The 27,337-nt window shown below is 51.2% G+C and overlaps 1 protein-coding gene across 6 annotated transcripts; it reads left to right on the top strand.

Annotated features, from left to right (window-relative positions):
• The first annotated feature begins 786 nt into the window (after nt 1–786).
• Nucleotides 787–27,262, top strand: LOC136581014 (distal membrane-arm assembly complex protein 2-like). Of its 6 annotated transcripts, none has more exons than XM_066581995.1 (7): nt 871–964; nt 7,184–7,365; nt 9,788–9,868; nt 12,005–12,144; nt 12,270–12,432; nt 12,967–13,161; nt 25,610–25,744. In XM_066581995.1, the coding sequence occupies exons 1-6, from the start codon at nt 947–949 to the stop codon at nt 13,130–13,132; spliced, it is 750 nt and encodes a 249-aa protein (XP_066438092.1). In that variant the 5' UTR covers nt 871–946; the 3' UTR covers nt 13,133–13,161; nt 25,610–25,744. The 6 variants fall into 6 exon arrangements, with proteins under 6 accessions (XP_066438094.1, XP_066438092.1, XP_066438091.1 ...); XM_066581994.1 differs by lacking the exon at nt 25,610–25,744 and adding an exon at nt 25,468–25,600; XM_066581996.1 differs by lacking the exons at nt 871–964; nt 25,610–25,744 and adding exons at nt 1,004–1,104; nt 25,468–25,600.
• The last annotated feature ends 75 nt before the right edge of the window (nt 27,263–27,337 follow it).

Genomic DNA, 27,337 nt, shown 5'->3' on the forward strand with positions numbered 1-27,337 from the left:
TTCCACGGACGCGTCTGACTTGTGTTACGCCGTTTCCACGGACGTGTCTGACTTGTGTTACGCCGTTTCCACGGACGCGTCTGACTTGTGTTACGCCGTTTCCACGGACGCGTCTGACTTGTGTTACGCCGTTTCCACGGACTTCATTTACTCTTGTGAACATTTTTCGTGTTTTTCCCGTCAGAGCGCTGCCCGCTGTTTTACCGCCCTGTAGTTCTGTACGGTCGCGCCCGTAGCGCAGTACAGGCACAACTGCTTTGCGTACTGACAGCGGGTTTTGCGTATTTTGCTAGGAATCCTAAAAGAGTAAAAACAAGAAGCACCAGGGGGCGCTCTACAACCGCCTGCGCAAAATACAGTTCACACGCAGGCAAAACCGCAGCAGCAGGCAGGGACACACAGCTCTCTGCGCCGGGGGGACGCTGCGGTTTGTACGCAGCAGATTACGGTACGGTTGTGCGCCGGCCTCTAACTACGCCGTGCGCTGGCCTCTAACTACGCCTCGCCCCGCGACCAACAAGCCTCACACCACTAAACATAACAGCTATGGCCTCAGGAAAGTGATGAAAATCCCCCAAATTGTTGTGCCTTTTGAACCAATCCGGGCCCCTGATACACCGACTGGTGGCCCTCAGCCTGCAGCCCAGTCTGACAGGAAACATGGCCGCCAGTCATCCACCTCACAGAGCTGACTGCAGCGGCCAACCTCCCGCCCAATGCAGGCCACGCCCTCTCGCCCATGCAGGCCACGCCCACCACAGGCGCGCTCTACGATCAGCGGGGAGCATATTATCAATTTCTGCTACAGCTCTGCCCCAACAACCAATCAGGTTGAATCAGCCAACTCAAACAACCAATCAGGCTGCTGGAATGGCTGAATAGGGCAGAGCTGTTGAAGAAATTAATAATATGCCAGCGAGCTCTAGTCACGTGCTCTGCGCTCAACATGGCGGCGCCCAGGCTGGTAGGTCAATGATAGACAAATGTCTGTGATATACATAAGGCGAGAGCTGATGGTGGCAGCGGCGTAAATACCTGTACATGTGCGCACTGCCATGTACACGCGCCACTCATGATGTGTAAGACAGTGCAGAGGAGCTGCAGGTAATGATCCCGGAGGACGGGTTCGCGTATATTCGGTATATTACGGTATCGGCTGTCTAATCTCGCCACTAGACAGTGAGTGGAGCGGCTTTCTGTTACAACCAATCACAACGCTGCTTTTATTTTGTAAATTGCATTGGAGTGATGAAAGCGGGCATCTGATTGGTTGTTGGAGCAGTTTTGTGTTGGTCCTGATTTGTCTGATCTGACACCCTGCGCTCCACTGACTTCATGGGGGGGGGGGGGGGGGGGGGTTGCACTCTAGAAAAACTCTATAAATGTTTTTGTATAAACCTTCAAGCTGCTTTTGTCCTTTAGTTCTGGTGTTGACCCGGCGGACATCTGGTCACTGATGGCGTTGGCCTTTAGGTCTGGTGTTGACCCGGCGGACATCTGGTCACTGATGGCGTTGGCCTTTAGGTCTGGTGTTGACCCGGCGGACATCCGGTCACTGATGGCGTTGGCCTCTAGTTCTGGTGTTGACCCAGCGGACATCCGGTCACTGATGGCGTTGGCCTTTAGGTCTGGTGTTGACCCGGTGTACATCCGGTCACTGATGGCGTTGGCCTTTAGGTCGGGTGTTGACTCGGCGTACATCCAGTCACTGATGGCGTTGGCCTTTAGGTCTGGTGTTGACCCAGCGGACATCCGGTCACTGATGGCGTTGGCCTTTAGGTCTGGTGTTCACTCGGCGTACATCCGGTCACTGATGGCGTTGGCCTTTAGGTCGCGTGTTGACCCGGTGTACATCCGGTCACTGATGGCGTTGGCCTCTAGTTCTGGTGTTGACCCGGTGTACATCCGGTCACTGATGGCGTTGGCCTCTAGTTCTGGTGTTGACCCGGCGGACATCCGGTCACTAATGGCGTTGGCCTCTAGTTCTGGTGTTGACCCGGTGGACATCCGGTCACTGATGGCGTTGGCCTTTAGGTCTGGTGTTGACCCGGTGTACATCCGGTCACTGATGGCGTTGGCCTTTAGGTCTGGTGTTGACCTGGTGTACATCCGGTCACTGATGGCGTTGGCCTCTAGTTCTGGTGTTGACCCGGCGGACATCCGGTCACTAATGGTGTTGGCCTCTAGTTCTGGTGTTGACCCGGCGGACATCCGGTCACTGATGGCGTTGGCCTTTAGGTCTGGTGTTGACCCGGTGTACATCCGGTCACTGATGGCGTTGGCCTCTAGTTCTGGTGTTGACCCGGTGTACATCCGGTCACTGATGGCGTTGGCCTCTAGTTCTGGTGTTGACCCGGTGTACATCCGGTCACTGATGGCGTTGGCCTTTAGGTCTGGTGTTCACTCGGCGTACATCTGGTCACTGATGGCGTTGGCCTCTAGTTCTGGTGTACATCCGGTCACTGATGGCGTTGGCCTTTAGGTCTGGTGTTGACCCGGTGTACATCCGGTCACTGATGGCGTTGGCCTTAAGGTCTGGTGTTGACCCGGCGGACATCCGGTCACTGATGACGTTGGCCTTTATGTCTGGTGTTGACCCGGTGTACATCCGGTCACTGATGGCGTTGGCCTTTAGGTCTGGTGTTCGCCCGGCGTACATCCGGTCACTGATGGCGTCGGCCTTTAGGTCTGGTGTTGACCCAGCGGACATCTGGTCACTGATGGCGTTGGCCTTTAGGTCTGGTGTTGACCCGGTGTACATCCGGTCACTGATGGCGTTGGCCTTAAGGTCTGGTGTTGACCCGGCGGACATCCGGTCACTGATGGCGTTGGCCTTTATGTCTGGTGTTGACCCGGTGTACATCCGGTCACTGATGGCGTTGGCCTTTAGGTCTGGTGTTCGCCCGGCGTACATCCGGTCACTGATGGCGTCGGCCTTTAGGTCTGGTGTTGACCCAGCGGACATCTGGTCACTGATGGCGTTGGTCTTTAGGTCTGGTGTTGACCCGGCGTACATCCGGTCACTGATGGCGTCGGCCTTTAGGTCGGGTGTTGACCCGGCGTACATCTGGTCACTGATGGCGTTGGCCTTTAGGTCTGGTGTTGACCCGGCGGACATCCGGTCACTGATGGCGTTGGCCTTTAGGTCGGGTGTTGACCCGGCGTACATCCGGTCACTGATGGCGTTGGCCTTTAGGTCTGGTGTTGACCCGGTGTACATCTGGTCACTGATGGCGTTGGTCTTTAGGTCTGGTTTTGACCCGGCGGACATCTGGTCACTGATGGCGTTGGCCTTTAGGTCTGGTGTTGACCCAGCGGACATCCGGTCACTGATGGTGTCGGCCTTTAGGTCTGGTGTTGACCCGGTGTACATCTGGTCACTGATGGTGTTGGCCTTTAGGTCTGGTTTTGACCCGGCGGACATCCGGTCACTGATGGCGTTGGCCTTTAGGTCTGGTGTTGACCCGGCGTACATCTGGTCACTGATGGCGTTGGCCTTTAGTTCTGGTGTTGACCCGGCGGACATCCGGTCACTGATGGCGTTGGCCTTTAGTTCTGGTGTTGACCCGGCATACATCCGGTCACTGATGGCGTTGGCCTTAAGGTCTGGTGTTGACCCGGCGGACATCTGGTCACTGATGGTGTTGGCCTTTAGGTCTGGTTTTGACCCGGCGGACATCTGGTCACTGATGGCGTTGGCCTTTAGGTCGGGTGTTGACCCGGCGTACATCCGGTCACTGATGGCGTTGGCCTTTAGGTCTGGTGTTGACCCGGTGTACATCTGGTCACTGATGGCGTTGGTCTTTAGGTCTGGTTTTGACCCGGCGGACATCTGGTCACTGATGGCGTTGGCCTTTAGGTCTGGTGTTGACCCAGCGGACATCCGGTCACTGATGGCGTTGGCCTTTAGGTCTGGTGTTGACCCGGTGTACATCTGGTCACTGATGGTGTTGGCCTTTAGGTCTGGTTTTGACCCGGCGGACATCCGGTCACTGATGGCGTTGGCCTTTAGGTCGGGTGTTGACCCGGCGTACATCTGGTCACTGATGGTGTTGACCCAGCGGACATCCGGTCACTGATGGCGTTGGCCTTTAGGTCTGGTGTTGACCCGGCATACATCCGGTCACTGATGGCGTTGGCCTTAAGGTCTGGTGTTGACCCGGCGGACATCTGGTCACTGATGGTGTTGGCCTTTAGGTCTGGTTTTGACCCGGCGGACATCTGGTCACTGATGGCGTTGGCCTTTAGGTCGGGTGTTGACCCGGCGTACATCTGGTCACTGATGGCGTTGGCCTTTAGGTCTGGTGTTGACCCAGCGGACATCCGGTCACTGATGGCGTTGACCTTTAGGTCTGGTGTTGACCCGGCGTACGTCCGGTCACTGATGGCGTTGGCCTTTAGGTCTGGTGTTGACCCGGCGTACATCCGGTCACTGATGGCGTTGGCCTTTAGGTCTGGTGTTGACCCAGCGTACATCCGGTCACTGATGGCGTTGGCCTTTAGGTCTGGTGTTGACCCGGTGTACGTCCGGTCACTGATGGCGTTGGCCTTTAGGTCTGGTGTTGACCCGGCGGACGTCCGGTCACTGATGGCGTTGGCCTTAAGGTCTGGTGTTGACCCGGCGTACGTCCGGTCACTGATGGCGTTGGCCTTTAGGTCTGGTGTTGACCCGGCGGACGTCCGGTCACTGATGGCGTTGGCCTTTAGGTCTGATGTTGACCCGGTGTACATCCGGTCACTGATGGCGTTGGCTGTGGAGCAGCGATGAGCCGGATATTGCTGCGTATGGCAGTGATGGTGGACCTTGCATGACCGCGTATCTCACGGACGGCGTGCGCAGCGTCCCCTATACACAACGTGTTTTATACGCTACCCGTAGAGAACAAGATGGCTGTTTGTGCGTGATCTGTGGTGAAATATGATGCGCATATCTGCAGACGACGGGTAAACGCTGATACGCACGGAACGGTGGAAATCACTGCGCTTTCATTGACTCCCTTCTCTGCGCATCGTGTGCGGATTACGTGGCGAGATCCCGGCCGTGTGACTGCGCCACGAGACTTTACTTCAAAAAATAAAAATCACAGCGAAAAAGACGTTTTTATATAAACGGATCTAAACGCACGCCGCGCACAACGTGAATAAAACCATACTCCTAAAATGCGCACATTTTTACACAAGTATGCGAGACGCGTCCATGAACGTGCCGCAGTGGGCGGTGCTCCGAGCTCTGCTTCATGCTGTGTCTATGTTCCTCATTGACAACTGGGCATTACCCTCCCCCTTGTTAAAGGGGTTTGTTCAGTCTGCACTGACAGAGAAGATTCATGCCCCCCCTTAATGGGTAGTGGTAGCCCAGTCCTTATTAAAGGGGCGGTCCTTTATTTCAGGGACTGTATCTAGTGATGACCTTTCAGTGGGGTCTGCACTCCGTATCCCCGCCGATCAGCTGATTCCCGCCACTTCTGTCAGTGTGGTCATCACTGGAAGCCAATCATGCCGTCATGGTTACTGCAGGCAGCGCTCCCAATCGGTTCATCTGCAGTACCAGACTGAGCCACTGCAATGCAGACAGCGCAATCTGCTTCCTGTGCTCCTGGAAGGCGGGGATGAAAAAGAACAATTTAATTGTCGCCGTCCCGAAGGCAGCGTTGTCTGAGTCTTTGAAGGGGTTAACTTTAGAATAGGTAATAGTTGTTACAAAGAGACGAGCGTCTGATGGGTGGGACCCCAACTGCTGAACCCTCACTGATCGCTGGGACAAGGATCCTCCGTTTCCCCTATATATAGAGCGGTAGTGCGCTGCTGCTCCATTCATTCGTGGACATGTGACAGGCCGCCGGTATCTAGCGCTGCAGCCCCGCTGTCCGCTGTGACGGCTGATGTCACCGGGAGACCACCACTTTCCGGACCCTTGTTCTCAGGATGGATTAGTGGGGGTCCTTGCAGTCAGACCCCACAGAGTAGACGGCTTTCCTCTATTCTGTAGATGGCAGATAACTTTCAATGTTGGCACAACCTCTTTAATGTTTAAGTCCGCGGTGGCGAACCTGTGGCACGCAGAGCCCTCTCTTGGCACACGTGCCAACGGCTGCTCACCACAATAGTGATCACCATCCGGGGGGCCGCGGCTTCCCTGCCGGTAATCACTCAGCTGCTACGGGTACACACTCTAATGTTGGTGTGTGCACCCTAGATCTTCCTCCCCGGACCTCTCCTCCTTTGTTCCACAGGAGGAGGAGAGAAGGGAGGAAGCATTCCGGGCGCACACACTTCCAACAGTCTGTGCACCCGCAGCAGCGCTGAGAAGAGGAGCAGTGGCGCTTAGACTACAAGGAGGATGTAAGTATATGAGTTTGGGGGGGATGGGCCGCTATTACTACTGGGGCTACTGTGGGGGTCACTGCTGGTGGTGGGGCCGCTCTGCATGTGGCAGAAATGCTGAGGAAGGTCGGCCACAGGATTCCCGTGGCTAATTCCGCAGCATTTGTTGTGGATTTAGACTGGAAACCACCCGCAGCTGATGTCATACTGTGCGGCGCTCCCCCTCACCTCCTCCGAAGGCTTCCCGCGGTCAGCACTCCCCGGCTTTGGGTTCCCAGCGGCCTGCTCAGGTGATGCTGCTGCTCAGGTGATGCTGCTGCTCAGGTGATGCTGCTGCTCAGGTGATGCTGCTGCTCAGGTGAGGCCACTATAGGTTGCTGGGACCCTGAAGGCGGGGAGCGCTGACCGCGGGAAGCCTTCGGAGGAGGTGAGGGGGAGCGCCGCACAGTATGACATCAGCTGCGGGTGTGTGGATGGTTTCCAGTCAATACCCGCAGCAGTGATACTCCATGCTCCCGCTAGGATAAACCTATGGCGTTGCTCCCCGTCTATTTTGAGCGGCCCTGTCCTTTTTATAGTGACGGCGGTGGTAATCCTACGCGGTGGTAAGCCCCGCCCCCTGATGTGTCGGCACCCTGCCATACATAAGTGGGTCCTGGATTTCAATTAGAATCGCTGAAAACTATCCCGACAGAACCGATACCTAACTGGTGAAGCACGGGCCGAGGGGCAAGCCTTGTTCTCCGACCCGGCCGCCATCCGTTCCCATCATCTGGCGGTCACGGTGGTGGACAACGCTGTGATCAGGATGTCGGTCTTACGGGGCCATAATCATTAACTCTTTCCTGTCCGGTCCTAGATGCAGAGTGTCAGAGCGCTGCCCGCCGCCGGTCGGGGGTGTCTGCGGTCCAGCTCAACCATCTCCTCCTCTCATCCCAAGCAGACGGTCCTGAAGTACCTCAGGGAGAAAGTATCTGCTGCCCCGACCGTGAGGAAGTGGAGACAGGAGATCGGCTTCTGGGTCCGGAAGAACAAGAATGAGTATGTATGCCGTGTTAGAGGTGGTGCGGCGCCCCCTATAGAGGAGGGTCCATCAGATCAGACGGGGGTCTGCAAGGATAGCAGGAGAACAAGTAGGACTGTTAAGGCTGCAGACTTGTATTAGAGGAACCCTGCAGTTTGGATAAACTTCTGTCCCCGGACCAGAGGGGAAGGCCGGTGTATTCCCCTCAGTTATTGTTCTCTGATGTCTTCCTGATCTGCTGGTTCCGAGTCCCATTTTTAACCATCCAAGATGGCCATCATAATCTTCAGACTACCTAAGCCCCACAGTGCATTGATAGTACCTGCTCTCTGATTGGTCAGGGCTTCGCGTGATCGGTGCTGGCCAATCAGAGAGCTGTGTGCATCATGTAGTTAGAACATTGTGTCTGTGTTGGAGCGCCACAATACATGGTGCAGAGTGGAAGCGATTAGCTCTGATCGCAGTGTAGTGGCCAGCACTGGTAATTGCAGGCGCAGCTCTCATTAAAATCTACTCCATGAGATAGAAGCCTATTCTCATTTTAGGGGAGAAAACAATTCCTTCCCGACTCCAGTCTACCAATCAGAATGATCCCTGGACCACCGACCCTACTGAAGTGATTAATGACTGGAACATGTGACTTCAAGAAAGGCGTCCAGACTCGTCTTAAACTCGTTTATTAAATTCGCCATCACCACATCCTTGGGCACAGAGCTCCATAGACTCACTGCTCTTACAGTAAAGAACCCCCTTCTGTGTCGATGTAGAAAGCTTCTTTCCTCTAGACATCGGAGGTGGCAGTGGCCAGCCGGCAGCTCATCAATATGCAGGACCAGTTCTGTGTCTGGCTTCTACTACTAAAAGGCATTTTTCTCCCAAACTACTGCACGATGCACCCAGCAGACATTGCTGTAAGCGGTGGGGCGGGCGCTACCTTATGGCGCTGTCAGTCAGGGCTGCAAGAACATGGTGACAGACTGTCCAAACTTGATGACCTTTTCTGAGGATTGGACATCAGTAGGATTTCCTTGGAAAACCCTTTTAAAATATTCTGCAAGTTTGGTATTTTAATGTCAGCCTGTATGCAGATTGGTTACTCATGAATATTCAGCCATGTTTGGTGGCATTGTCTACCAGCTGACAGCCAATTGGCCCTCATGTGACTAAAGGGGCATTTACACACACAGATGATCGCTCAAAATTTGTCAGAAACTGACAGTTTTGAGCAAACATTTTGCTAATCAGCCATTAGTAGCTAGACAGCTTCATTTGCATGTATTTAGAGAACAGCGGGCGGTCTGTTCTCTAAATACGTCACTATTGTACTCTAGCGGGACAGCTGCTGAAAGAATGTTATCAGCGCTGCCCCGGAGAACTCGGCGTGCGGTCCGTCTGATCAGTCCTGATAGATTTTAGGCTACAGTGGATGAAAAGTGCGCGATGGGCGCACAATGATCAGCACTTAAGAGATGGCTTTTGAGCGAACTTTGGGTGATGATCGTTGTGTGTAAAAGGGCCTTAAGTTACTGAAAAACTGACTGATTGGTCAAAGCTCTTAATAAATTCATTCAGAGATGGAGAAACCTACTAAATATTGCCTGAAGGGAAGACTGGTGAGACCCCCATAAACCTCTAGGATAGATATGCTAAAGCCCCTCCGGGTTGTTTTTGGCGTAGCACCACTCCTACCTAGGAGAGAAGCCCAGATCACTGGGGGTGCCAAGGTCCGGCTCCCCTGATTAATCCCCTATCGGTGTCGGCATCCCCCGTCACCGGCATACTCCCGGGAGAATACATTGTAGTCAGACATGGCTGGTACACTACAGGACAGCGGGCGGTGCCGTTTACGCCCCTATTAGGCCATATTCACACGTCTGCGCAGAAACCCGCATGTAACGCACAGATTTGACCCTCCTCACCTGAAGAGGTGGTATATATATATATTGACCTGCGGTGACTTTATGGTCGGCCCCACGTGTCATCTGTGCTGCGGTATCATGCAGATCTTTTCCTCACCGTGGGGGTCACATTTCGTACATCTCATTCGTACGGCGTTTTGCCCATGTGACCATACCCATCGCTGTGGTCAATGCCAGTAGGCTGCTGCCTTGTGCACTGAGGGATTATCTTTAGACAATCGTTCAAACAAGCGAAACCGCCCGCTGCTCTTAAGTGTAAACACCCGGCAACCCCTGAATGGCGAACCATAGTTGTGAGCTTCTCGCTCGTCGTTCAGTTTAGCGGTGATCTAGACGGCGGCCGAGCGATGACGTCACCAGCTCGTTCGCTCAGATACTAGTGTGTATATAGAGGCCATAACTGGTGGTCCGCCAGAGCGCAGATACAGCGGGGCAGTGTAGATGATCAGCCGTGTCACGGGGGCGACAGATCGGGTCCTTATTATTAGGACTGACTCCATGTTTCTCCCTCTTGTTTTAGACTCTATCTTGAAATGGAAGGATCGCATGGGAAGTATGCGGCTGCCGCCCACTACACGCTGAAGATGGGGGGAGGCGTCCGGTACGGATCCGATACTTGTTGACACATATAAAAGTACTTTTCTCCCACAGGACGGGGGTAAATGTCTGATTATTGGGGGTCTGGCGTAGAGAATCAGTCACAAGAGCGGCACACCCGAATGCCTCATGAACGGAGCGGGGGTGCTGCACCCACATCTACGGGGCCGGCGGAGATTGATGCACTCGGCAACCTCCCTCCGATCCACCGAAGCGAATGCAGCAGCGGTTGAGCATACGCAGTCCCTCTATTCACACGGGGCATTCGGGTCTGCCGGTCTCTGGTATCCGCAGTCAGACTCCCACGGATCAGACATTTAGCCTCTACTTTGGTAAAATTCCTTTCAGGATACTTGGAAAAGCTGGGGCTGGGGGGCAAAGATACGGAGGCATCGCTCCCTATAATACACAGTGGGCTCCTCTCTTCTTATTGGAACCCCCAACCCTGAGGACAAAATTTGTCCCGGAGACGGGGAATATTACCTGTTGCAGATCTGCTGACTCTCAGCCCTTCTTTGGCCTTTCAGCATAGCGGCACTGCCCCTGTCCTTACTTGGTTCCCCCTGTTCATCGGTAGTCGGAAGTACTAGACTCTGCCTTATGATAGGCCACTCCTGCTGGCCAATCGGAGAAGAGTGTAGTGTCTAAGACTGCTGATGCACCGCCAGTACACATTGTGCATTGGGTAGTCTTGGGCAGTGGCCTGGAAATAGGCACTACATAGCGCTGTTTAGTTATGGGGACCGGTAATATAATAACCGGACCTAGGGGTTTACACAAGCGATGCGGGTAACCTAGCAACCAGTTAGGACGTTTTTATCCAGAGACTCAGGTGAGGCAGGTAGTCTGGCAACCAGGTAGAATGTGATTGGCTGCAGACAAACTGGTCAGGTGACAGATGATAAATAGCCGGACAGCGGTCGCAGGAGTGAGAGAGGCAGACGCATCGGGCAAAGCGAGTGCCAGAGAGTAGGGGCAGAATAAGTTTAAGAAAAGAGAGGCGCCAGGCAGAGAGGGCACCAGAAAAAAGAAGCGCCCAACAGGAGAAAAGAAAGTGCCAGGCAGGAGAGAAATCTGAGAAACCGTGAGTAACTGAGAAGGAGAGAGAGAGAGAGAGAGAGAGACGGCTGTGACAGCGAATAGAGGGAAAATAAGAGATGTAAATATGAAGAGAGGGAGATAAAGAGATAGAAATACAAAGAAGGACAGAGAGCAGACCCCCAGAGTAAGCTGCCTTAGACACAGGTGGCTACATTGTTGCAGTTTGTGTATCAGTTATTATGCACTGAATGTGATGCAGTTAACCCCTTCATCTCACCGCCTGATTTAATAATATCGCGGTTACAACAATTTAAGCTAAATGTCTGTCTCTGCGTATTATCCCACACCTCACAACTACAGACTGTGCCCAAGGGCTCCGGCGTCCGAACAAAACAAGTCACAATTAATTGCCAGCCACTAATAATAGTAATAAAATCAGCGCTCACCACGGCGCTTTGTGGCGGTACGACACTTGGAGCTGCAGTGGCCATCTTGGAAGAGGGTCTGGGAATTGGCAGATTTAGAGCTGGATAGGGGGAGTGCCCAGTAATGGGGATTAATATTAAACTTCCGTTCCAGGATCGGAGGGTTACTTTAAGTTATCAGAAATTGTATCCACAGGAAGTTGGATCACACCCAAACTAACCACCGATAGCTCTCACATAGCACATTAGTTGTCACACAACTTTCCCAGAGCCCTGAACTGAAAAATCTGCCTTGTTATGCAGAGTATAGGGAATGGAGATGTCCCAATCTGGTAACAAAGATGTTGTGCAGCAGCACAAGCTAGTAACTGTCACAACGCGCAGCCACAAAGGATCCGAATCCATGAATATAAAGAAGAGCTGCAGCAGCGTAGATGTGCAAAAACCCCCAAACTCTATTCTTCCATGACATAAAAAGCAGCGCTGTTTGTCTGCAGGGGTCTTTTCCTTCCAGTAGAAGCAGCGCTGGTTCATGTATTTATAATCCGGGGAAGCTGGGTGACTCCCTGCTGGCAGAGCTGTGATGGCTTCTATTGGTCCCCACCCAGCTTTCCCAGAAAGCACGTTACATCCTGACGTCCTGCACCCTGAGCCTCATCGGGTCTGTCCTGCAGGTTCCACGGGCACCCTGAGTGGTTTCGGCCGGACCGTCTGGGACGTTATACCTGGGATTTCCTGAGGCACAAGGACGTTCCTATAGAATGTGTGGACCTCAGCGGCAGCGTGGCGACCTACGATGGTCTGAGCAACATAGGTGAGAGCGAAGCTGACCGGCGCTTGGTTATTGGTGCTTTCATGGTTTTTCTAGAGTGGGAACAGACAAAGTGCATAATCCCATTAATCATTTATGGACTGACCGCTTAATATCCCTCCGTACAGTCAAACTGCGAGAGCTGCGGGAGCTGAACCTGAGCCGCTGCGCCTACATAGACGACTGGGCCCTAAGCAGGCTGCATGTCTGGAAGGATTCCTTAGAAGTGCTGTCACTGGCCGGATGTCTCCGAGTGACCGAGCGCGGCCTGGCCTCCCTCCACCACCTACGGTGAGTGCTGCTGGTTGTCCCTTACTCCTGGACACGGCTGTGGACAGACTGCGGGAGGCTTACACTTTCAATGCCAGCCTTGCTTCTGCTGGCACACATTGCACCAAATACATGAAGGGCATCTCTGTGCGCCAACATAGAAGTGTGCGCCAGGTCCAATCCGGCCTTCATTCCTGGCGTAACTTGCACATGGGTCGGTCTGGGGGGCCACATCCCTCCCAACAAGCCCCTCACACTTTTTATTATTTTACATAAGTGCCAAGGCTGCCATAAAGTTGCACATTTTTGCGTGAATTCCCACACTCTCATATATCATCCAGACGGAGGCCAAAAGGACCCTCCTGGGGGCATGTTTAGTGGAGGGTCTCCAGTTAGCTGCATTCCCCCTGTTGGGGTTCTGAAAGGCAATTGAATGCTTGCTGCCCGGTTTATAGTTGATCAATGGGGAGTCCTACCAAAAACGATTGTCCTTTAGCAGGAATACTCAGCTTGTGTCTATCCTTGTTGTGGCCTAACCTGCAGTGCTTTCCTCAGGAATCTGAAGCATTTGGATGTGTCTGACCTCCCTGCAGTCAGCCATAAGGGGTTGGTGATGATCCTCATGGAGGAGATGTTACCGGCCTGTGAGATTGTGGGCATTGACTATACAGATGGGCTGTATACAGAGGACCAACCAGCCAGCCCGGAGCCTGTGATATGAGTCTGGTCGTGGACCGCCTGGCTGCTAAGGTGAGCTCTGTTTGCATTGGTTGTGTCAATGGCATGAAGTTGTGGATCTGCACCCCTCAGACATGTTTTATAGGATTGACTACTTTGGCAGATCGGATTTTTTAACATGTTGTATTAAAAGCGGTTTGCCTTTTGCACCTTATGTTACAGTTTGCATGTAGATCTAAGAAGAAAATATGCCTAACTTATCTAACAGACTGTCGTGTGGCCCTTTTACACGGGCCGATAGTCGTGTAAGCTACTGCACGAGTGCTGACGTCACGCTAATCATGCAGAGCGTTTACACTGCTGGACCGTGAGCTCCTCGCTCCTGATCTCCCTCGACATCAGCTCTTGGCTAAGGAGCCAAGCCCCCCCCCCATCAGATGATTGACAGTGCGGCTAATATACATGTAATATGGGTGTGGGGCTTTACCACCATAGACCTCCCTTTATTCATAGAGTAGGAGATGAATGTCTGATCACTGGGGGTCCGATTGCTGGCGCCCCTGGATTCCTTGTGCCGTGAGCAGCGGGGCTCATGCTCTATCCCCAGTCCATCCACTTCTACCAGACTGATGGACATCGATGCTCCGGCCATCTCCCTCCATTCCATAAATGTCCCATAAAAAGGGATGCGGGTCTTTGTGGTAAAACCCCTTTTAAAGGGTATTCCAGGCTTTTATCAGTGATGACCTGTTCTCAGGATGGGTCCGCAATGAGGCCGGACGTCAAGGCCAGAAGTGTGATAGATGGCTTCGCTCCCATTGTAATCCACGCTTGTGATGCCTCCTATTAATACGAGGTCTGACCGCAGCGAGGAGCCAGATGGCACTTTGGGCTCTGACCACAGAAGACGACGTCCGGCCCCACTTAATTGACAGTGGATCAGCTGATCAGCGGGGATCCAGAGCAGTGGATCCCTATAGATCAAATATTGCGGACTGTCCTGATCATCAGTAATAAGCCTGGAAGGTTCCTTTAGGATATGTTTATACTGCGAGAAACCCGACCGAAAGACTCCGACCGCATCTGAACAAAGTCGTGTAGATTATTACGTGGAATCGCACCAAAACCCACCGGCGCAAACTGCCCCCTGCTGTGGAGCGCGCACAAATCAATCTGCCCCCTGCTGTGGAGCGCGCGCAAATCAATCTGCCCCCTGCTGTGGAGCGCGCGCAAATCAATCTGCCCCCTGCTGTGGAGCGCGCGCAAATCAATCTGCCCCCTGCTGTGGAGCGCACACAAATCAATCTGCCCCCTGCTGTGGAGCGCGCGCAAATCAATCTGCCCCCTGCTGTGGAGCGCACGCAAATCAATCTGCCCCCTGCTGTGGAGCGCGCGCAAATCAATCTGCCCCCTGCTGTGGAGCGCGCGCAAATCAATCTGCCCCCTGCTGTGGAGCGCGCGCAAATCAATCTGCCCCCTGCTGTGGAGCGCGCGCAAATCAATCTGCCCCCTGCTGTGGAGCGCGCGCAAATCAATCTGCCCCCTGCTGTGGAGCGCGCGCAAATCAATCTGCCCCCTGCTGTGGAGCGCGCGCAAATCAATCTGCCCCCTGCTGTGGAGCGCGCGCAAATCAATCTGCCCCCTGCTGCAGAAATGAAGCGACTAAAACCGCCGACCGAATTTCTGCAGCAAACAGTTTTCCACGGCGGAAAATGAAAATCTTCCCATGTGAGCGGCTGATCTGTGATCCAGGGTGATCTGTGATCCAGGCTGATCTGTGATCCAGGGTGATCTGTGATCCAGGCTGATCTGTGATCCAGGCTGATCTGTGATCCAGGCTGATCTGTGATCCAGGGTGATCTGCAGGAAATGAAGAGTGTGGTGGGATTTAATCTGGCGTCTCCACAGCGTGATCGCCCCAAGTAAACCTACCGTTAAGGCCAGAGCGGTGCAGCGTCTCGCGTGTCTGAGGAGTCGGCGGGCATCCAGCAGATGTCGGTGGGGACAAACCTCAGGCATGTTGAATTTAACGTATCCAGTCCTATTGTTCTCGAGGGAGATAAGCCGAGCTGTCGGGCCGCAACCTCCATTTACACACGACGATTATCGCTCAAAATGTGTTCAAACGAGTCAAAGTGAGCGATAATTGTGCAGCGCGAAGCGGAAAAATCACTCGTCGCTCGCGGTTGATAAATCTGACTTTTCAGTCGGCTTTAAAACCTCGTTGGCGTCTGCTGGCGTCTTGTCAATGTGGCCCTCCCTGCGGTACGGGTCCGGGCAGTGAAAGGAAAGGGGAGGAAAGGAAGATGGGATTTGGCGGTAGTAGATGGCATAACGGCAGCTTAGAGACTGCGAGGATGGACCGACTCCGACTATATATGTAGGCCAGAGTCCGGGAAACTGCCTAGCAACCAGATCACACTTGTTGGCCGTAGCAACCAATCAGAGCTCGGCTTCCACTTCGTATTCTGTGCTGTGATTGGTTGCTGTAGGCCTCGCGGGCCGCCGCTTACTGCAGGGTTGGGCTTTTCATTGTAATTGAGGCTCTGTACTTCTCCACAGTCTCTATTTCCATCGGGGAGCAGCGGAGTAGAGCCACACGAGGTCTGGTCAGTCCTCAGACACACAATTGTATGATTGACATTAAACTGGGTGACCCATGAAATGAGGTCACACCCGAGGCGCAGGATGGGGGTAACTAATTGGGGTGCACCCCCCCCCACTGATCAGGATGTCACCCTGGGGGGTTCGGACATGTAAGGTACAACATAAGGAGGGTGCGGTAGGAAGCGGAAGGGAACGAAGAGGAGCGGGAAGATGGAGCGAAGAATAACTGCGCTGCGGAATAAGTTGGCGCTATACAAATAAAGACTATTATTAACTGGTCACAACGTGGGATGGTAACTAGAAAACACAAAGCGCTCTGGGCAACACAATGCAAAGATGGCCGACAGTCTAGGAACAAACATACGTCCGATCACCGATCGATGCGCCGCGCGTACAAAGACCGGGAAGTCGAGGGAAATCGGGCAAACCAAATAAGGTGAAATCACCCCAAACTGTCTTCTCACACGAGTTTTTGTTTATCTGACACTTTGTTGCGTCTCTCACATCCTTCGTATTCTTGACGCTCCGACGCGATTCCTTCTTTGTCCCCCGTTGAGCCGCCTTGGTGTCGGTTGTTTGACCTTATTCTGTCTCCATTTCATAGACTTCGCGGTCTTTGTATCCGATGGTCCGGCCCGGTTATCTGGTACCGGTTGGATTATATCCTTCCCCCCTTTCCGTATTGTCTTGAGTCATGTGACCCGTTCTTGTCTCGTTTCCTTATTTACTGCCTCCTTCTGTTGATTTTTATTTTTTTTACTTGATCGTTCCTCTTGTTTTTTATATTTTTGTTTTCTCCTCTCCCTTCCCTTTCTCCATGTTCCTTCCACTTCTCGCCACACCCTCTTTATGTTGTACCGTCGCCCCCAACCTTCTTGTATGTCAGCACCCCCTCCGTGTGACTCATGAAGGGTTCACCCCAGGATATATATATATATGTCCCTCTGCCTCACGTCGTTTCCACTGGAGAGTTGCATCAACATACCTGCATATCCAGTCAGCCCGCCTTATGGGTCCACCTGGTGGGCAGCACCTCAACATCTTGTTCTCTAGAGCCCTCTTCAAAGCCTTTAGGTCTTGGGCTCTCACCTAAGACTCAGGCTTCTGATGCCTTTTGGGTTTTGCTCCACCCTTTCCCTTTGCTGTTCCCCATTCTCTTCGCTGTGAGCTCGCTGCACCCCCCTGGGATAGTCGTACAAGCTCACCACTGCTCCATTCATTTACAGTAGCACTGCCGCAGATGGCTGACCAGCAAGAGCTTGGGTATCCATCAGCTACATTGAAATGAATGGAGCGTTGACTGCTCATGCTTGGCCAGCACTCCATTCAGTGTGAAGCAACCCCACAGTGACGAGAAGAGGGGATCATGGGACTCGCATCCTTCTGGATCGGTAGGGATTTCTGAGAGCAAGTTATCTCCTATCCTGTGAATAGATAGCGTCTGGTAGATCGCCGCGGTGAGAGATCCCGACGCTGAGCCTGGGGTGACATCATCGGCTGCTGAAAAGGAAGACAGCTGACGAGAGCTGTGAAGGATATTCTGTGTCTATAAGTGCGAGTGTCTGTGAGCAAAGGTGCATTTAGACACAATGATGATTGCTCAAAAGATGGCTTTTGAGCGACCATTATTGCATAAACGACTACTTGGTACTAATGCCTATTAGTACCAATTAGTTGTGTGTGAGCCGCCGGGAGCTATACCACGGGGCTGATAGCTGAGACAATGTAATCAGCGCTCCCCGGGCAGAACACAGCATGCGGTCCGTCTTATCAGCTGAATGATGGATTTCATGCTGAACTGAAATCTATTGTTAAAAGATGGGCAAATTTACACATAATGATTATCGCTCATAATTGTTGTGTCCAAATGGGCCTTAAGTGCCAGTCAGTGAGTTGTGAGTAAGTGTGTGAGTGAGTTTTTTTCTTAAAAGAAAAAAAAAAAGGTGCGTTTGCAGAGTGTTCTAGTTAAATCCTCACTACTTCCATAAGTAAATTGTAGATCCCCATTAGGATGAGCTCCATGCTTAAGAATGCCGTGCAGTGTGCTACTGATGCAATGTATGCGGTCCTTGATCAGCCGATCGAGGGTGCAGACTGTTGCCCAAGATGCGTGCACGTCGAACATTTAGAAGCCCAAATCCTGGATCTAAAGGAGCAACTGGCAACACTGAGAGCCATTGGCATCATGGAAAGGAGTTTAAGGTAGAGGCGGGTGCGGATGGTAGTTCGGGAGAGCAGGATGAGCAGACAGCCAGCTGGGTGACAATTAGAAGGGGTAAAGGAAAGAGATCCAGGGAGGCTGGTCCTGAACTGGCACAACCCAACAAGTCTGCAAAGTTGGCAGATGAGGGGGATGCCATTACAGAGCCAGCACCGCTGCAGCACCACATGTCCTCTGAACGCCAGGGGGATGACTGCTCCAGTGAGAAAGGGACGGGGAGCGCAGGGCAGGCTAGACAGGTTCTAGTGGTGGGGGACTCAATTATTAGGGGGACAGATAGGGCAATCTGCCATAAAGACCGGGATCGTCGAACGGTGTGTTGTCTTCCTGGCGCTCGAGTTCGACACATCGCGGATTGGATTGACAGATTACTAGGAGGGGCTGGTGAGGATCCAGCGGTCATGGTGCACGTTGGCACCAATAAACAAATTAGAGGTCAATGAAGGGCCCTCAAAAATGATTTCAGGGACTTAGGGTCCAAGCTCAGGGCGAGGACCTCCAGGGTAGTTTTCTCAGAAATACTACCTGTACCTAAAGCCACACTAGAAAGGCAGCAGGATCTTAGGGAGGTAAGCAAGTGGCTCCGGAGTTGGTGTAAGAAGGAGGGATTTGGGTTCCTGGAGAACTGGGCTGACTTTGCTGTCGACTACAGACTCTACCGTAGGGACGGGCTGCCTCTTAATGGGGAGGGTGCAGCTGTGCTGGGGGAGAAGATGGCTAGAAGGCTGGAGGAGTGTTTAAACTAGGGGGGGGGGGAACAAGGGGGTAGGTGGCGATCTGGGACAAAGTAATGGGAATGGGGGTCGAGCAGAACAGGTAATAGTAACATAAGTAGCACAATGAATATAAAGAACAACCATATAAATTGTATGACCACGAATGCAAGAAGTCTGATCGGTAAAGTGGGCGAGCTTGAAGAGAGAATGATTGATGAAAATTATGATATAGTCGGAATAACGGAAGCATGGCTTGATGATAAGTGCGATTGGGCGGTGAATTTACAGTGTTACAATCTCTTCAGAAGAGACCGAAGGAACCAGAAAGGGGGAGGGGTATGTCTGTATGTTAAATCGTACTTAAAGCCGAGACTACGGGAAGATATAGGTGTAGGAGAAGAACAGGTGGAATCTCTGTGGGTAGAAATACAGGGAGGAAGAAATGACAAATTCCTGATAGGGGTCTTCTATCGACCACCAAAAGCAACAGAAGAAACTGAAAGCTTACTACTAAGGCAGATAGAAGAGGTGTCAAAGCGAAACGAAGTAATTATCATGGGGGACCTTAATTACCCAGATATAACATGGGAGAAGGAAACCTGCAAATCTCACAGGGGTGATAAGTTCTTGAGATCAATTAAAGATAACTACCTTACCCAACTTGTGCAGGAACCAACAAGAGGGAGGGCCATTCTGGACTTAGTATTAACCAACAAACCGGACCGAATCAAGGGGGAGCAGGTTGAGGGGCACTTGGGAAATAGTGACCACAATATAATCAACTTCCAGCTGTCAATCAATAGGAAGCCTTATCAGGGAGCGACAAAGAAACTAAACTTTAGTAAAGCAACATTTGATGAGCTTAGATCTACTATCGGTAACATTAATTGGGACAACATCCTCAAAAATATCAGTACAGAGGACAAATGGGAGGAGTTTAAAAGGATCCTAATCACCTCATGGGAGCAGTTCATTCCCTTTAAAAATAAAAGTAACTCAGCTAAAAGGAAACCAATGTGGCTCGACAAGACGGTACGAGGGGCAATAAACGAAAAGAAGAAAGCGTTCAAACTACTAAAGCAACAAGGCAGCGAAGAAGCGCTAAAATCATACAGGGAAAAAAACAAAATATGCAAAGATAGGATCAAAACTGCCAAGGAGGAAGCAGAAAGACGGATCGCAAAAGAGAGCAAAAACAACCCAAAACTATTCTTCAACTATATTAACAGCAAAAGGATTTGCACCGAGAGCGCTGGCCCTTTAACAAATAATGCAGGAGAAATCATCGAAGATGATGGAGGGAAGGCAAAGCTATTATATCTTATTTCTCATTCGTGAATACACTTGAGAAAAAAGCTATGTCACACAAAATGCAGGGGAATAAAACGAATCCCCCGCTAAATATTACATGCCTAACACAGGAGGAAGTTCAGAGCCAGTTAGAATCGATAAATCGCTGGGCCCAGATGGAAAACACCCAAGGGTTCTAAGGGAACTAAGTGATGTGATAGCTATACCGCTATTTATTATATTTATGGACACTATCAAGACCGGGGTTGTACCATTGGATTGGCGCATTGCCAGTGTGGTTCCAATATACAAAAAGGGGAGCAAAAGTGAGCCTGGTAACTACAGGCCGGTAAGTCTCACTTCAGTAATGGGAAAAATATTTGAGGGGTTTCTGGGAGACGCCATCCTAGAATACCTCAAGGAGAACAAGGGAATAACTCCTCACCAGCACGGATTCATGAAGGGTCGATCATGTCAGACCAATCTGATCAGCTCCTACGATGAAGTAAGCTGTAGGCTGGACCTGGGGGAGTCTATTGGTCTCGTATATCTGGACTTCTCTAAAGCATTTGACACCGTGCCGCATAATAGGCTGATATACAAAAAGGGGAAACTCGGATTGGGCGAAAACGTGTATCTGGGTAAAGAACTGGCTCAATGATAGAAAGCAGAGAGGGGTAATAAATGGTTCGTACTCTGATTGGGCCCCCGTCACTAGCGGGGGGCCACAGGGTTCAGTATTAGGCCCATTCTGTTCAACATATTTATCAATGACCTGATAGAGGGACTGCACAGTAATATATCAATATCTGCAGATGACACAAAATTATACAAGGTAATTAACCCCTTAATGACGCGGCCCCCTTTTTTTCCATTTTCGCTTTTGCCTCCCCCCTTTAAAAAAATCATCACTCCTTTATTTCTCCATCGCCGTCGCTGTCTGAGGACTTGTTGTTTGCGGGACGAGTTGTAGTTTTTGTACCATATAATGTACTGAAAAACCTTTAAAGAATTCTAAGTGGAGTAAAATAAAAAAAACGACATTCCGCCATCTTCCAGTGCGTCTTGTTTCTACGGCGCACAAACTGCAACAATAACCTGATAACCGTATTCTGCGGGTCGGTGCGATTACTGCGGGACTAAACTTACTTTTCTTTTTCATTTAATTTTTCTCAGTTATTTTCTGCCGCCATCTTCTGCGCACAATAACTTATTTTTCCGTTGACGTAGTCCAGCGAGGGCTCACTTTTTGCGGGACGTCCTGTAGTTTCCGTTAGTGCTATTTCGGAATACATACGACTTCTTGATCGCTTTTTATTGCTTTTTCTGGGAGACAGGGTGACTGAAAAGGAGCGTTTCTGGCGTTCTTTATTTTTTTTTTTTCGGACGACGTTCACCGTGCGGGGAAAATAATGCGCTACTTTGATAGATCGGACTTTTACGGACGCATCACAGAAGGGGGAATAAAAAATGTAAAACAATCACAGTAAACGGCCGTTACTGACTGACTGAGGAGGGCATATAGATGCGTCCTCCTCTCACCATGCAGACAGCTGACTACCAAATGGACTTTTACGGACGCGGCGATACCACATATGTATTTTTATTTTATGATTTACATTTTTTGATTAGAGATACGGCAAAAGGGGGGGGGGGGGGATAAACTTTTATTATTATTTATTTCACAATAAAAAACGTTTATTGATATTTTTTTTTACTTTACTTTTAAGTCCCCCTGGGGGACTACAACATGCGCTGATTTGATAGGTCCTGCAGTCTGACGTCATACTGCAGTCTCCTAAGGCAGCCCTGGGGCCTTTCAGAAGGACCGCAGCAGCCATGACACCTGCAGGCTCCCCCGATCTCACCGTGGGGGGCCGTACGGGACCCCCAAACAGCGTTCGGGGGATTTACATGCCGCTGTCAGAACTGACAGCGACATTTAAAGGGTAATAGCTGTAGTAAACAGCTGACGACCGCGCTGTATGCAGACCGCGCTGACGCCCCGCGACCTCTCTGCATACATACCCCGACGCTCCAGGACGTAAATGTACATTCTGGAGCGGAAAGGGGTTAATACACTCTTTAGAGGAGGACCTGGCAGAGCGCGGTCATCAAGCACGGGACTTCATGGCCCACTTACGCTCCGTGAAGAGAAGAGGTACAGGAAGGCGTTAATGCGTATACTCAATCTATGCAGGTGAGGGCGCATGTGTGGGGTTTCATTGGGAGGCAGAGGTGTCCGTCATGGGGAGGCGTGGCTATATCCAACACTTAGCACTGTGACTCTTTTTAGCTAATCTGCATACGGTGCAGGAAACTTTTTTTAAAATGGTCAAATGTCCCCATTTCTGCCTCGGAGGGGCTTGTATGAACACCACTCCGCTGCCCCTTTTGTGCCACTCATACCGGTTTAATAAGCAAACTCTTGATGACCATTTCCTTTAACTGCTGCTGGATCTTCAGTGCTGCTCATCCTGAGCTTCCTGCTTCATTGCCAGAACCAAACAGCCCAGATCATAAGAAATGGAGAACTGGGAGAAGGTAGATATGCCTTTCAGTGTATGGAAAGCGGAGTGACATCCCCTGCGGGCACTGTGCCATCAGCTTGTCAGAAATAAGCGATGGGAGTACTCCGCCACTTTACGTTGTGCGATCGCCACTTGCTGAATAATTTAGTGCTGCTGAGACTCTTGGAGAATAAAGTGACTGGTGAGACGGGAGGAGGCGAGAGGGAAGGGGAGACTGCTGGGTATTCTACTGGAATCAATAGGAGGAGGCAGCGGGCAGGCGGGCGGGCAGGGAGTGGTGAAGGCACAAGTCACTGATGCTGGAATTATCTGTGCCCCATCTGTGTAAGGTAAGCCGGCTGTCAGCCATCACATGGAGCAGCTGCTATTACCGGCTCCGTTACATAGTGGCCAGCAGATGACAGAAGTCCATGTAGCTGCAGGATGATGACTATCCCAGTGCTGCTGCCGTGTGGGATGATGGTCTGCAGCAGCGCCCATCTGGACAGCCCTCTCACCGGGACGGTTATGTGGTTCTTCATCACTTTGGGACGCTGCACTGGGATGACCTGCAGTCAGCTGGAGAAGGACTGAGAATAGCCAAGAAATCTCTAAAGTTAGGACTGTGCGCTTTAGGCGTCTTTAATGGCGTTCTCCGGTCGCTCGCTGACGTCAGGCGGCTCTGCAAGTTGATGTCTATTACATTAAAGGCGGGTGGCTGATGTCATCCTGCAGTCGTGATGTGCATGCTATATCCTCCACCCTGCGGCTGCTGCACTGCACAGACTTCACCCCAATCCCTCCGACCTGTGCCCGGTATGAGCGGGGCAGGAAGCAGAGGGTTAACCTCTTGTTGGCCGCCCTTGAGATCTGGTCTAATGCTGAAGAATTCTGATTAGTTTGGCAGACTGTGATCCTGGTAATTGGTGGCGGTCCAAGCTCACGGACTCCAGGGATGTGATCCAACGTATGTCTATCATGGCGGAAGATTGCAGGGGGATCGACCCATGGGTCATGAGAGGCACACCCCGGGGGTCTCCAGTGAAGGTAGTGGTGGTGCACATGGGACCATGCTCAGTACTCTCCATAGACGGTGAATGGAGCAGTAGTCATACATGCGCATCGCTGCTCCATCCACTAGGGGGCCTCTGAGTCTGCCGTTCTTGTGATCTCTTGGGGACCCCGCAGTCCGACCCTCATTGATCATTTATCTATTCTGTACAAATGTGGTCAATTCTTTTGGTGGATCATCTTTCTTGAAGGTTCATTCACACCTAGCAGATTACAATTGAAGGTTCATTCACACCTAGCAGATGACAATTGAGGGTTCATTCACACCTAGCAGATGACAATTGAGGGTTCATTCACACCTAGCAGATGACAATTGAGGGTTCATTCACACCTAGCAGATGACAATTGAGGGTTCATTCACACCTAGCAGATGACAATTGAGGGTGTGGCCTTGTGCTGCGGGGCCGCCCCAATGGGCAGATTCTATTGCTGCAACTCAGCTGTGTGAACGCTTCTCAGCAGACTTGTGAATCTGCAGCAGATTGGACGGGTGTGAACACACCGAGGGGGAGCATCAATCTGCGGCGCTTCCATGGGTAAATCTGCTTTAAGAGTTGGCTACTGCTGATGCAGATTTGTCTGTTTTGCTGCAGATTTTGGCCGCTTTATTGAAGTCTATGGCAGAAATCCACAAGTTTTCTGCACCAAATCTGCTGCCCCAAGTTGGACGAGCCGTCTCCGCGTTCCGCTGCCCAATTTCTGCTCTGATGAGGTTGCAGGTTTTTCCCACAGATGTGCTTTTTGAAAACCTCCCTCACATTGCTGCAGCTGTAAATGCTGCCCGGGTGATCACGGCCTGGCGGATTGTCTCCGTTCTCTGCCATGCTATGGGGCGCTAAAAAATCTGTATATGCCAGCATGTTACAGCAACAGTTGTAGGGGGCTTCTTTTTGGCAAATCTGTGGGGTCTAGGGGCTCAGATTTCTGGCTGTTGCAAAACTACAACTCCCAGCATGCTCTGCTGTGAATTGCAATTTCACAGCTGCTGGAGAGCTACAAGTTGGAGACTGCCATACAATCTAAGACCTCCAGTTGTAACCTTTTTACAGTGTTTGGCTATATACTATCACACCAGAAGTAATTGGACCCCTGAGCAACAGTCAAAAGTGGCATGTATTTTATGTATGTTAATACTTAGTGGGCTCATCTGGCCCCAATGATATTGGATACTCTCCGTGGGATACTTTCTACTAACGTCTGATACAATTCAGCTAGTATTTCCCTCCATTCATCCTGCAAACGTCTGGTGAGTTCTCTCAAAGAAGATTGACCCTGTTGATAATTCCTGATCCGATGTTCCAGTTCGTCCGAGAGATGTTCAGGTCGGTACTCTGTGCAGCCGGTCCAATTGTGGAGCATCCATATCCTCAAACAAAGGTAAAACCTGGGATCTGTGACGAGGCGCGATGGTAGTATTGCTGGCCAGAATGTCATTGTACACCTCCCTGTTCGTGGTTCTTGTCACTACAACCAACGAACGGACCCTCCACTGCGCTTAACTGTTAGCGCAACACATTCAGGCGAAAACCATTTCCCAGACCTCCTCCCCGCAGGTACGTGTGATTTGAAGATTGGTTTGGATGGACGTATGTGAATGATTTGAAGATGGAGTAGTGTGATTCATCATTCCATAGAACGTTCTTCCATAACTCAACTATCCAAAGATAACACTCCTTGCACCATTTGTAGACATGCCAATTGCATCTTCTTTGAGAGAACTTGCTAGACATTTGCGGGTTGAATGGAGGGAAATGCCAGCTAAATTTTATATCAAACGTTAGTAGATGTCACTGAGATTATGCAATGTCATTAGGGCCAAAAGAGCCCCACTAAGTATTACCGTATGGAAATAAACACTGCTTTTGATTCCCACTCAGGTGTCCAGCTGTTCTTGACGGCATAGTGTAGGTGGCTCATATACCTTGTGTGAAACTAATAATTTATGTATATGATATCTTTGCAGCCCATGCACCGGTCAGCCATGGTGAGATGCCGGAAGTTTAGCATCTCGGTCGTCGCCCTTCTTGCTCTCGTTATCATCAAAATTTTCATTGACGTGAATTACCCTCCTCTCACCCTCTCTGACCCACCATCTGTCTCCCCAGAACCTGAAAGGAGCCCAATAACTATGTTGGAACCCTTACAAGATGATGAAAAGTCAACGTTGGCAGCCCTTCATTCCTTGGCTCAGCACTTGAGAAAACTGGTGCCCACCGCTGGAGCCTATTGGAATATCGAGCAACTTCAATTACTAGACTTCAAAAGGCCATGGGCATGGGTGTGCAGCAAATCCACGCCCCAGATACAGGCGCCCGAGCCCTACACAGGCCTCTTACTGAGCTTCCTAACTCAGGATCAATGCCGAAACCATAGAATGATCATCAACCAGCCAGACAAGTGCCCGCTCAATAAGACGTTTCTTCTACTGGCCATCAAGTCTTCTCCACAGAACTTTGCACAGAGACAGGCAATAAGGGACACCTGGGGGACAGAGCGAAGCTATGGGGGCAGGTACGTCAGACTGGTCTTCCTCTTGGGCACGGTGCCAGTGCTCGATCTTTCGCCTCTCTTGGAGTACGAGAACAGCCGTTCACATGACCTTCTTCAGTGGGACTTTGAGGACACCTTTTTCAACCTGACCTTGAAGGACCAGCTGTTTTTGGGGTGGGCTAGGACATACTGTTCTAGAGCCGCTTACATACTAAAAGGCGATGATGATGTTTTCGTCCGGACGCCCAACATTGTGCGCATTCTATCCCTCCTGGGCAGCAATAAGCATCACTCGCTCTATATGGGACACGTTGTGAAGTTAGCCAGACCTTACCGAGACCCTAAGAGTAAATACTACATCCCCACATCCTTCTATATGGGGTTTTACCCGCCCTACGCTGGAGGAGGAGGGTATGTGTTTTCTGGATCTCTTACCCCATGGCTCTACTTGGTGTCCCATTTTGTGTTCCCATTTCCAATCGATGATGTCTATACGGGAATGTGCTTTTTGGTTCTGGGGGTGAAACCAGTTGGGCACCCGGGATTTAAGACCTTCAATATGCCAAACAAAGAGAAATTGTCCGACTGCTCGGATAGAAACCTCCTTTTAGTACATCAGAAAAGCCCCCAAGAGATACTGAAGATGTGGGGGGCAGAATCCAAGGCCCCCCCATTTCAGCGGTGCTGATGTCACACGGACCTGCGCCCTGTTCTTCCTGTGCCTCTACCTTACTGCTCCGGCCTGCTAAAATGTTCTGGACTGAAGGCAATGCTGTGGTTGTTGGTTCATATGAAGGGTCCGCTCACGGGGCGCTGAAAATCCGCATAAAAGTTCCCACCATTGGAATAAATTTCCCACTTTCAGTTGACGGGGCGACGTCTGCTGCGCATCGGTGTAGAAACGCATCGCACGCCGCACCGCCATTGTTGATGTGGATTTTCTGCTACGTGTGAAGTACCCTACAGACGGCCGCGCGTCTCCTCTGACTTGTCCAGTAAATACGTGTATTCTTCATAGACCAACAACACGAATGCATCTTTTCTTAGAATTGTGTTCCTCTGTTATTCATCCTGGAAATGTGTAACTAATTGGCCAACTGGGTGCTACCAGTGGGGCGTGTCCCTAGAGCCTGACCTTGTCCAGGCAGTGCTGGCTGTGTAGGGATACACCCCTTTGCCAAGGGTGAAAGGTAACACCCACTTATCAATTTATTCATAAACCTTCAGGAGGAATAACAGAGGAAAGGTACAACTCAAATGAAGGGGGGGGGGGGGGGGGGGGGGGGGTGCCCCGGGGGGGGGGGGGTGCCCCGGCTTTGTTTTATTTGGGTATTTACTGAAGC

This window comes from Eleutherodactylus coqui, chromosome 10, assembly GCF_035609145.1.
Source record: "Eleutherodactylus coqui strain aEleCoq1 chromosome 10, aEleCoq1.hap1, whole genome shotgun sequence".
Classification (NCBI taxonomy): domain Eukaryota; kingdom Metazoa; phylum Chordata; class Amphibia; order Anura; family Eleutherodactylidae; genus Eleutherodactylus; species Eleutherodactylus coqui.

Bases quoted from the DNA above. Each gene is read 5' to 3' on its own strand.
- LOC136581014 (XM_066581992.1), top strand. From the start codon at position 13,129: ATGAGTCTGGTCGTGGACCGCCTGGCTGCTAAG. The intron at 13,162-25,467 runs GTGAGCTCTGTT...ATATCTTTGCAG, and splicing joins TGGACCGCCTGGCTGCTAAG to CCCATGCACCGGTCAGCCAT.